General features: G+C 45.2%; 1 protein-coding gene across 1 annotated transcript in view; it reads right to left on the bottom strand.

Moving 5' to 3' along the window:
• LOC137348861 (zinc finger protein 665-like) overlaps nucleotides 1-11,022 on the bottom strand; it is a 46,164-nt gene extending 35,142 nt beyond the window's left edge. The window contains exons 1-4 of the mRNA XM_068014094.1: nucleotides 10,760-11,022; nucleotides 9,767-10,021; nucleotides 9,386-9,681; nucleotides 2,956-3,048 (exon numbers count right to left, since the gene is read on the bottom strand). Coding sequence (XP_067870195.1) covers nucleotides 2,956-3,048; nucleotides 9,386-9,681; nucleotides 9,767-10,021; nucleotides 10,760-11,022 — 907 coding nt within the window. The remainder of the gene's footprint in view (nucleotides 1-2,955; nucleotides 3,049-9,385; nucleotides 9,682-9,766; nucleotides 10,022-10,759) is intronic.
• Between the last annotated feature and the right edge of the window lie 1,429 nt (nucleotides 11,023-12,451).

Genomic DNA, 12,451 nt, shown 5'->3' with positions numbered 1-12,451 from the left:
GCTCAACTGGGAGCCTGTGTAGGCCAGTGAGCACAGTGGTGATGGGTGAACAGGACTTGGTTCGAGTAAGGATACAGGCAGCAGAGTTTTGGATGATCTAAAGTTTATGGAGGGTAGAATGTGGGATGCTGGCCAGGAATGTGTTAGAATAGTCAAGTTGAGAGGTAACAAATACATGAATGTAAGTTTCAGTGGCAGATGAGCTGAGACAGTGGTGAAGTCTGGCAATGTTACTGAGGTGGAACTAGGCAGTCTGAGTGATGGTGCTGATATGCAGTTGGAAGCTCATCTTGGGATCAAATATGATACCAAGGTTATGAATGGTCTGGTTTAGCCTCAGACAGTTGCCAGGGAGAAGGATAAAGTTGGTGCCCAGGGAGTGAAGTTCGTGGCAGGAAGTGAAGACTTCCCAATCTTTAATTGGAGAAAATGTCTGTTCATCCAGTACTGGATGTCAGACAGTCAGGATGGTGTGTGACTTGGAGGGGAACTTTGAGGTGATGGTGTTCACATACACCTGCTACCCTGGTCCTTACAGGTGATGGAAGTTGAGGGTTTGGGAGGTTCTGTTCAAAATTCTGGTCCAATTGTACATTCATAAAATCACCCTCTTCTCCTCCCTCCCTCTTTTTCTTCCTCTCCCTCCTTCCTCCTATAGAGGGCAGAGTCTTGTGTAGGTCCAGACGAGTTGGCAGGTTCCCTTCCCTGAAGGACATTAGTGAACCAGTTGGGGTTGTCCATCAATCCAGCAGCTTTCATGGTCACTTTTTCCTATTGCCAGTCCCATGAATTACCAGATTCATTCAGCTCCATTTCACAACCTGCCTTTGTGTTTTTGTGGCTTCTCTCACAGACATTTTTTCCATTTTCAAGCAATTTGACAGGGTTTTAGAAGAGGAGGATTTGCAGTTGTGAAATGCAAAGCAAACATTTGATCGAGTTCTGAAGGACTTGCCCAATTTATCGTAACCCAAATATCACTGGATTTTGAACATGGAAGGAAAAAGCACTGATCACAGTGGGGAGAAACTGTACACGTGTTCTGTGTGTGGAAGAGGTTTCAGCCGATCATCGGGCCTGTCGAAATACAAGTGCAGTCACACTGGGAAGAAACCATGTAAATATGGGAACTGTGGAAAGGATTGAATTATCCATTTGAGCTGGAAACCCATCCATGCAGTCACACTCTGGAGAGGCTGTTCACCTGCTCTGAGTGTGGGAAGGGATTCACTCAGTCATCCTACCTGCTGACACACCAGCGAGTTCATACTGGGGAGAGACCTTTTAAATGTCCAGATTGTGGGAATTGCTATAAATGTTCTACTGAACTGATGTCCCATCAACGTGTTCACACTGAGGAGAGACCGTTCAGGTGTTCTTATTGCAGGGCTGGGTTCAAGCAATCATCTGAACTCACTGTACACCAGTGCAGTCACACTGCAGAGAGACCGTTCATCTGCTCTGTGTGTGGGAAAGGATTCATTACTTCATCCCACCTGCTCAGACACCAGCGAGTTCACAATGGGGAGAGGCCATTCACCTGTTCAGAACACAGTAGGGGATTCACTACTTCATCCAACCGGCTGACACACCAACGAGTTCACACTGGGGAGAGGCCGTTCACCTGCTCAGAGTGTGGGAAGGGATTCACTACTCCATCCCATCTTGTGACACACCAGCGAGTTCACACTGGGGAGAGACCATTCACCTGCTCAGAGTGTGAGAAGAGATTTACAACTTCATCCAACCTGCTGACACACCAGCGAGTTCACAAGTAACTCAGGGCTGAGAAATGTCCATGAAACAGCAGATTTCCAACATTGGGATTTTGGAAATCCAACAATAGGTTCTCCCTTTCCGGCCGTGACCGGCTTTGACAAAAATTAAAGCAATCAGTTCTGATGTTCTTTTTTTAAAGTTGACGAAATACAAAACTGCTCGGTGGTCTTTTTACCTGTTTTTAAGTTGTGTTTATTTTTTATAGTCAGTGGAAAGGAAATTGAAGCAGGATAGTAAGTGGGTGGATGTGCATACTCCTCCACAACTTCTGTGTGTTAGTGTTCTGTAAATTTCCAAAAAGGAGGCGTGTTTATACACAGACCAATTCCCAATGTTTGTTTTTGCCTTCATGGGATATCTTAGCATAGACCACCTGAGAAATGACACAGCTCATTTGACATGGCTTAAAATTAATAGTGCAGGATCAGCAGCTGGCAAGTCGCTGGTCTGCAGCAAAATGATTGCTCTATCAATAGGAATTTGAAACTTGCTTCCATTTACATTTGAATATTTTGAAGACAGAGGTAGATAGATTCTTGATAAGCAAGGAGGTGGAAGGTTATCGGGGATAGGTGGAAATGTGGAGTAATCAGTTCAGACATGAACTTATTGAATGACAGAGCAGGCTTGAAGGGCTGAGTGGCCGACTCCTGCTCCTAATTTATATGTTTAGACACACACAGCTGTGTACATACAAAGTCATTTCTGAAAACACTGCACAAACTGGTTACTGAATGTGAATATCCTGCAGTGAGCATGAACTGTATAACCTTCATATGTCCTGTGCATTGCAGCAACTGAAGTGATCTGGAATTTCCACTTATCGGTTTGCTCAGGCTGAATTCCATTCATTGTTCATCTCCACTTTCACTGTCCACTGCCCCAGTCACACTGTAAACCTGGAGTCTGTATGAAGCTGGTCTTTGCACCTTAGTGATGCAAAGCAAGGAGTATAACTCTGGCCATCTTTTTTCAATGTGTGGTTTGACATTGCGTAAGATTATCTGGAAAAGCTGTCGTGCACCTGGTTTTGCTTTCTGCTTCGTTCAGGTGATTAACTCAGCACAAAGTAAGAAAAATGACCCCACTTAACGTGAAGTTTCTGGATTGTCAACGTCTGTTAAATGTTTAGTTTTTATTAATTTATATACATATTGATTTTTGCACGTCACTTACCAAGGTGCCAGAATGTGCAGTCTAGTATGCTTCTAAATGTTGCTTTCCAGTGAAGTTGACACATCTTCACAGAACACCTTTTACATGAAAAATCTATAAATAGGCAGAAGCAGGACATTGAGAACATGAAGCTCTGTAAAACCAATTATCAGCTGTCAGGTAAGTCTCATGAAATTGCATTCTGAGTACAGTGTAATTTTATTGATTACATATGCAAAATTGTACAAAATTACCATTACACAACGAGTTTGCTTCATTAAAAGTGCTATAAGTACATGATTCCTTGTCAGAAAAAAATTCTGACTTTTTTGTCTTTGGCAACTAATTTTCAGACCTTTATATCTTTGGCCACTCACCCTTGCATTTGTTGCCCATCCCTAATTGCCCTTGAGAAGGTGGTGGTGAGCTGCCTTCTTGAACCGCTGCAGTCGATGTGAGGTAGGTACACCCACAGTGCTGTTAGGAAGGAAGTTCCAGGATTTTGACCCAGCGACAGTGAAGGAATGGTGATATAGTTCCAAGTCTGGATGGTGTGTGACTTGGAGGGGAACTTGCAGGTGGTGGTGTTCCCATGCATTTGCTGCCTTTGTCCTTCTAGTTGGTCGGGGTTGTGGGTTTGGAAGGTGCTGTCTAAGGAGCCTTAGTGCGTTGCTGCAGTGCACCTTGTAGATGGTGCATTTTATGCATGTCCATAATGTGTCTACTCAGATTTAACTCAAATGTGATTTGTAACCAATAAATTATGTTTCGGGCATGATTTGTCAAGAAAGATTTAATTCATTCACTCAGCAGCTCGAGAGGAACCAGACTGAGGTTTAATGAACATAGAAATAGGAGCTGGAGGAGGCCATTTGGCCCTTCGAGCTGCTGTGCCACTCACCCAGATCAAACACTGGAATAAAAATCCTCCTCCTGGGGCAATTGGATGAGTCCTGGTCTGATAACAGTGTCTGATTCCTGGTCTGATGCTACTGTAGGCAATGCACAAGTGGTGAACCTATTAGTTCCAGTTAGTATCATGTTGCGTGCCCCTGTCTACCATGTGAGAAACTGGGGTTATATTCTGTGATGGGGTGATTGTATATTTTTAAGACATCAAAATGTTATATGGTATAGTTTCATCTTAAAATACCACAGAAAAAATTAGAAGAGGGCATGTTCTCTTTGAGAACTTTCTTGAGCAGACAAAGTTTTATCACCAGGTGCCCTCACACTACACAGTAGTAGATAATTGTGGTCTCCTCTACACTGAGGAGGCTAAATACAGACTGCGTGACCACTTTGTGGAACACCTCCCTTCAGTCTGCAAGCATGGCCCTGCGCTTCCTGTTTCTTATTTTAATTCTCTACCTTGCTCTCAGTCTGACCTATGTCTGAACAGGTGAACACATGATCGAGGAGCTGGAGTAGGCTATTCAGACCCTCGAGCCTGCTGCGCCATTCTACAAGATCATGACTGATCTGTTTGTGGATTCAGCTCCACTTTCCTGCCGAACCCTGATATCCTTTGACTCCCTTGTTTGTAAAGACTCTGTCTACCTCTGCCTTAAAAATATTCAATGACCCTACCTCCACTGCTGTCCGGGTAAGAGAGTTCCACAGACTCACGACTCTGAGAGAAATACATTTCTCCGTCACTCTGTCTTAAATGGGAGAGCCTTTAATTTTAAACTGTCCCCCAGTTTTAGCCTTCCCCAGAAGGGGAAACGTCCTTTCAACATCCACCCTGTCAAGTCACCTCAGGATCTTATATGTTTCAATGAGATCAACTCTCACCCTTCTAAACTCCAATGAATACAGACCCAAACAGTTCATCCTTTCCTCAAAAGATAACCCTTTCTCCCAGGAATCAGTCGAAAGAACCGTCTCTGAACTGCTTCCAATGCAACTATATCCTTTAAGTAAGGAGACCAAAACTGTACAGAATACTCGACATTTGGTCTCACCAATGCCCTCTACAACTGTAGCAAAACATTATTTTATATTCCATTCTCCTTGTAATAAATTACAGCATTGCATAATGGCTGTATCTGGGGCAACCAATTTGCACTTTCCTTGGTAACATCTGAGGCTGGCTTGTTCTCCCTCTCTGTATGGTTGTATCCAACAGCAACCAGAATGCACCTTCTCTAACTCCTGAGGCTTGCTTGTCCTTAAAGCAGTACTGATCATTTGCTGCCTTAAAGACACACCGCACACATCCCCCCCACCCCGAACCAAAAAAAAAAGTAGGATCATAACATCTCCACCCCTGGTGGAATGAAATACCATTCTGAAAATGCATTTCATTACAATGTAAAAAATGAAATTGAAAAAACAAACGATAACACATTTTTGCCCGCATTTACAGATATACACTTTTCAAGAATATTGGGACGGCAGCAACAAGTTCCACCAGAACATTTTCAGTTTAAAATTTTTCAAAGATTGTCCCAATTAACCCATTTCAAATTTCCAAGCATAGTCTTCCAGTTGTTTCGTGCTTTCCTTCCAAGTGTCCCTATTGTCCATCACCTCAGCCAGGTGAACTGCACAGCTCGGAGCACTGACCACTACTGGGTTCACTATTCTCTGAGAAGTTTCTTGAGTACCCCTTAACCTATGTGGCATCACGTGACACTGGAAAATCCTGTCCTGGGTAACAGAAGCTGATTTTGTCTTACCTTGGGGTGTCAAAGGAATTTGACAGTATCCCTCCAACACATCTGTCTCTTGAAGACAGATGGTGTTGCCCACTCTGTCCATGCAGTCCTTTAAATGAGAATTTGGGTAGGAGTCTGCCTTCTTTACCATGGTGACCTCTCTTTAGTCTTGGCAAGTTTGTGCCATCCCACCAGCTTTAGACATCAAGACCACCTGTAAATTCCAGCTGTCCTGACTAGGTTCATCTAAGCTGCCCTTCAGCATGCATTGGACTCTGCTTCCACTTGGGCTGGTCTGTCCGGACCTAAACGACAAGGATGTTGTTTTAAAGGAATGTTTCCCCCTACACCCACACCATATGTACATCCTGGCTTATCCCTACAAACTTTTTGAAACTTTGTGAAACAAAAACTGTTCATTCTTCACGCCGTTTTGCCTCTAAGTGCAAAAGCAATTTGTCTAACTTTCCTACCCATTCTGTATTCACGAATAGGATAGTTGGTGGTTAAATCTGAGAATTACCTAGGCCTACGTTTGCCTCATCCTCACAATCCGTTTCCTTGTCAACAGTCCTGTTTAACTGAAATACCTGTATTGGCTTATCCTCCTCCCTGTAGTGATATAGTTTGAGCATATTAATGTGACACAACCAGTTCTCCCGGTGATCAGGGGTGTCAATAAAGTAATCTACCTTATCCAATCTTTTGATCAATCTATATGGGCCAATGAACCGTGCTTTTAATGGTTGTCCCTGTAATGTAACCACTAAACTAATCAAACAACTTCCCTTCCTGGCCCTCGTGCTAACTGACATTGCAAACAGTTTCCTGTCCTCAGGTACTTCCTGCTCCCTTTTAAAACTGTCATTATCACTCACCTCCTCAAAACCCCCACCCTCAACCTCTCTGTCCTTGTAAACTACCACCTCATCTTCACCCTCTCATTCCTTTCTAAAGTCACTGAATGTCTCTATGTCCCCAATCCGTGTTCACCTTTCCCAGAACTCCATGTTTGAACCTTTCCAATCAGGTTTCCATCACACAGCACCGAAACAGCTCGAATCCATGTCACAAAGGACATTCCTGTGACTGTGGGGCACTATCCCTCCTCAAACTCTTCACTCCCAGTCGACCACACCATCCTCCAACACCTCTCCTCCATTGTCCAGCTGAGTGGGACTGACAAATAAAGAACAAAGAACAGTACAGCACAGGAACAGGCCATTCGGCCCTCCAAGCCTGCGCCGATCTTGATGCCTGCCTAAACTAACACCTTCTGCACTTCAGGGGCCCATATCCCTCTATTCCCTTCCTATTCATGTAATTGTCAAGATGTCTCTTAAACATTGCTATCGTATCTGCTTCCACCACCTCCCCTGACAGCAATTTCCAGGCACTCACCACCCTCTGTGTAAAAAAAACTTGCCTCGCACATCCCCTCTAAACTTTGCCCCTCGCACCTTAAACCTATGTCCCCTAGTAACTGACTCTTCCACCCTGGGAAAAAGCTTCTGACTATCCACTCTGTCCATGCTGCTCATAACTATGTCAACCTCTATCATGTCACCCCTTCACCTCCGTCGTTCCAGTGAAAGCAATCCGAGTTCTTCCAACCTCTCCTCATAGCTAATGCCCTCCAGACCAGGCAACATCCTGATAAACCTCCTCTGTACCCTTTCCAAAGCCTCCACGTCCTTCTGGTAGTGTGGCGACCAGAATTGCACGCAATATTGTAAGTGTGGCCTAACTAAGGTTCTGTACAGCTGCAACATGACTTGCCAATTTTTATACTCTATGCCACAACCGATGAAGGCAAGCATGCCGTATGCCTTCTTGACTACCTTATCCACCTGCGTTGCCACTTTCAGTGACCTGTGGACTTGTACGACCAGATCTCTCTGCCTGTCAATACTCCGAAGGGTTCTGCCATTTACTGTATACCTCCCACCTGCATTAGACCTTCTAAAATGCATTACATCACATTTGTCCAGATTAAACTCCATCTGCCGTTTCTCCGCCCAAGTCTCCACCTGATCTATATCCTGCTGTATCCTCTGACAATCCTCATCATTATCCGTAAATCCACCAACCTTTGTGTCGTCCGCAAACTTACTAATCAGACCCGCTACATTTTCCTCCAAATCATTTATATATACTACAAACAGCAAAGGTCCCATCACTGATCCCTGTGGAACACCACTGGTCACATCCATCCATTCAGAAAAACACCCATCCACTGATACCCTCTGTCTTCTGTGACTGAGCCAGTTTTGTATCCATCTTGCCAGATCACCTCTAATCCCGTGTGACTTCACCTTTTGTACCAGTCTGACATGCGGGACCTTGTCAAAGGCTTTACTAAAGTCCATATAGATAACATCCACTGCCCTTCCCTCATCAATCATCTTCGTCACTTCCTCAAAAAACTCAATCAAATTAGTAAGACACGACCTCCCCTCCCTTGGCTCCATTCAGACCTATCCAATCATAGCCAAATAATCTCTAGCAATGGTTTCTCTACTCACCCCATTACCTTTGGAATTTCCCAAGAATCTATCGATGGCCGCCTCTATCCCCCATCTATCTGCTGCCCCTCAGTGACATCATCCAAAGACATGACATCAGGTTCCACATGTGTGCTGATGTCACTCATCTTTACATCACCACCACCTCTCTTGACCCCTCCAGTGTTTCTGTGTTGTCAGCCTGCTTGTCCATTCTAATGCTCTTCTGATTGACCCCCCACCCCACCCTGCATAAACTGCAGCTCATTCAAACTCTGCTGCTGTTTACTCCAAGCATCACAAATTTCCACTCATCCATCATTACTGAGCTCACTGATCTACAATGGCTCCAGGTCTCTAATGCATCCATTTTAAAAATCTCATCGCAAATCTCTTCAAAGCCTCACCCCTCCCTATATCTGTAATCTCCTCCAGCCGGTCAACCAACCCTCAGAGAACTCTGCATTCCTCCAACTCTGACCTCTTACACATCCCTCACTCTCTTTCTGTCCCATTGCCTGTGCCTTCAGTCACTGGCCCTAAGCTCTGGAATTTCCTTCTTACACCTTTCTGCCAGTTCACATCTCTCCTCCTTTAAGACCCTACTAAAAACCTACGTTTTTGACCAAGCTTTTAGTCAGTCCTTCTAATTACCCTTCTTTGGCTCAGTGTCAAATTTTGTCTTATTTTTCCGTTTATGTTCTGAGATGCACCTTCAGAAAATCTCCTACTTTAAAGGTACAGTGCAAATGAAAGGCATTTTTACATCACATTGTAACAGACTGGGGAAGCCAGTATTAAAATAATATTTAGGAATAATGAAGTAAAGTCATCGATCAGCCATCTTCTCATTGAATAGCAGAACAGACTCGAGAGGCTAAAAGGCCAATTCCTGTTTCTATGTCCCGAAGAGACTGAAACACAACTGATGAATGAAAAGTCATGGGAGAACTGGGGAGAAGGCACTGCAACTGGAAACAAGCACGTGAGCAGAGTTAGAGAGTGGGGGAAGTCTGGGGAGATAGTACACAAAGAACTGGAGCAGGCCATTCAGCCCCTCAAACCCGCAGCACATTTCAGTTAGATCCTGCCTCATCAATTAGTTTCCACTTATCTTGAAGAAATTAATATTTCTTGAAGATATATCCAAATATTAAACTTCAGCCCAGTTACTGGGATAATCAACATCAGCAAAAACAAACCCCAACTATCAGAATGAAAATGGTTCAGTCCTGGATGTGATTAACAGCAGCAATAACAGCAGAATCCAAACCCTGCAGTCACTTGTGAACTCGCTGCTGTCGCAGCAGGTTGATTGACTGAGTGAATCCCCTCCCACACATGGAGCAGGTGAACGGCCTCTCCCTCGTGTGAACTCGCTGGGTCTCAACAGGTTGATTGAGTGAGTGAATCCCCTCCCACACATGGAGCAGGTGAACGGTCTCTCCCCAGTGTGAACTCGCTGGTGTGTCAGCAGGTTGATTGACTGAGTGAATTCCCTCCCCCACTCAGCGAAGGTGAACGGTCTCTCCCCAGTGTGAACTCGCTGGTGCTGCATCAGGTGATTTTTGCTTTTCAAGCTCTTCTCACAGTCAGAACATTTAAAAGGTTCTGATCAGTGTGAAGAAGATGGTGTGAATTGAGATTGGTTAACAAGTGAATCACTTCCCACATTCATTGCAGGTGAACTGTCTCTCCCCAGTGTGAAGCCGCTGGTGTTCAGTGAGGTTAGATGAGTGAGTGAATCCCTTCCCGCACATGGAACAGGTGAATGGTCTCTCATCTGTGTGAACTCGTTGGTGTGACAGCAGGTGGGATGACTGATCGAATCTCTTCCCACACACAGGGCAGGTTAACGGCTTTTCCCCAGTGTGACTGCGTCGATGGGTCTTGAGTTCAGACGGGTAATTGAATCCCTTCCTACAGTCCCCACATTTTCAAGGTTTCTCCATTGTGCAGATGTCCTTGTGTCTCTCCAAGTTGGATGGTCAGTTGAAGCCTCATCTACACACAGAACACGTGTATGTTTTCTGCCCTCTATGAATGGTGCAATGTCTTTTCAGGCTGTGTAACTGGTGAAAGCTCAGTCACAGTCAGTGCACTGGAACACTCTCACTCGGGTGTGGGTGCCTTGCTGTCTTTCCAGTCACACTGATGTTTGAAATCTTTTCCCGCAGACAGAACGAACATTTCTTGTTCCACATTCAAAGGCCGATGATATTCAGGTGCTGATGAATCAAATGATTCTTTCAGATCTTGATGTGATGTTTGGTTTAAGTTTCCCCGTCAACAAATCCTTCTTTTCTAATACCCTGTTTTCAAGGAGGTTATAAAGGTCATCACTCTCAGTACAGGCTAGAAATTCAGAGCAGACAATTCTCGCTTCAATGCAACGTTTTTCCTCTTCCCCAAAGCTGTAAATCCCCGTCTCACAGCTCTCCTTCCTCCCTGGGCATCCAAACCCAAGGCATCATCTGCACCATTTCTTTCCTCCACTGACAGTTTTCTCCCTCCCTCAACTCTGGCTGGGTTCTGTATTCCAGCCCCGATTTGCTGAGTGAGAAACAAAGAATGAGTCAATGATTTTCCCTCCTGGTCACTGGGACCCTGAAGCCCCGCCCACTCAGTGCCGGCAATAAGATGGCGACGCATGCGCACCTCTCTCTGCTCATGATGGCGGCGTCTAAACCCTCCCGGCTTCCTTTGCAGAGGTGGCAGTCGTTAACCTGGGCAACCCAAGGATAACTCCGGAGCCGCAAATGCTGGAACTGGAGCTTCTTATTCGGAGCTTGAGGCCTACACCAGGTGTTTCTGAAGCCTCCCCGGACGCCCGTCGGCTCCTCTGCGCCCGAACAACTGTTACCCGCTGCACATGCGTCCCCCGGAGAACTCACAGCTGTGATGACACTGACTCTGCGCATGCTCGAAATACAGACAAGTACTGCACCTGCGCGCTGAGCTCCTGTAGAATGAATAGGGCATATTCACGATCGCCGGGAATGCTGGGAACCCGTCCCGCCATTGGAAGCCCAAATTAATGCTTACAAATTTATTCTGTGGTCGGATTGTAATTAAATTTTTGGACTGACCTTCCAAGATGGCTGTGTCTAAGGGACTTATTGGGTGACTGAGGGAGTATGACCATGATTGAGAGTCTTTCGGTGAGTACGTGGAGTGGATAGAGATGTTTTTCACTGTTAACAATACGCTCGAAGATCCTGATGATGCAGCTGTCCACCAGGCAGTGTGGGAAAAGACAGAGGGATATTTTTGACTGAAGCAGGCCCGGAATGTATGAGATGCTCAACACTTTTCTCACCCCAGCAGAACCAAAGGACACGCCGCTGAAGGACATTTTGATTCAGCTTGAGCAGCATTACAATCCGAAACCATTGAAGATTGCAGAAATCTATCAGTTTGGAACAAGGAATCAGCTGCCCAATGAGGACATTGGGGAAAAAAACAAGAAATGCTGGAACCACTCAGCAGGTCTGGCAGCATCTGTGAAAAGAGAAGCAGAGTTAACGTTTTGGGGTCAGTGACCCTTCATCGGAACTTCATCGGACATTGGGGAGTTTATTGTGGCCTTCCAAAAGCTGTCACTTCATTGTAATTTTGGAGAATTTCAAGAGCGTGTGTTGTGTGACAGATTTGGTTGCTGATTAAAGGGTGAGCACATTCACAGTAAGTTGATGACATTGCCAAAGGTGAGTTTTGACATAGCTTTTCAAACAGCACTGTCCATGGACATGGCTGAATTTGACTCGAGAGAAGTGAGAGTTAACAACTGTCAGTCATCTGCTGAAGTAAATAAGCTGCAGATGAGTAAGCAGAAGGTCCCAGTGATGGCAACTGGTGGTGGTCATGTGGGTGTTGCTAGTAAGAAAATGTGAGGAGGCCATCAGGGTAGTAGCAGTGGTTAAATAAAATCCTGTTACCGGTGTTGAGGCCAACATTGAGCCCAGAATTCTCCCGTTGTGAAGGCAGAGTGCTATAGCTGCAAGAAGAAGTGTTATCTTGCCAAGGCATGTCGCAAGAAGGTCATCGGTGAAAACACAGGCAGGAGGAAACATCATTCCCTGCATACAGTTGTCAAACAGCAGCAGGTTGATGAGGTATCATTTGAGATCCATGTGATCAGAAGCACAAGGATGTCCAATGAAAATTCACAGAGCATCGTGGTCCAAGTATCGTTGGATGAAGCTCCAATAAACTGCAGCAACTCACTAAGGCTCCTCCAACAGCACCTTCCAAACCCGCGACCTCTACCACCTAGAAAGACAAGGACAGCAGATGCATGGGGACACCACCGCCTGCAAGTTTGCTTCCAAGCCACACACCATCCTGACT

The sequence above is a fragment of the Heterodontus francisci genome, chromosome 34 (assembly GCF_036365525.1).
Source record: "Heterodontus francisci isolate sHetFra1 chromosome 34, sHetFra1.hap1, whole genome shotgun sequence".
NCBI lineage: Eukaryota > Metazoa > Chordata > Chondrichthyes > Heterodontiformes > Heterodontidae > Heterodontus > Heterodontus francisci.
This window is presented reverse-complemented; position numbering and strand designations above follow the sequence as displayed.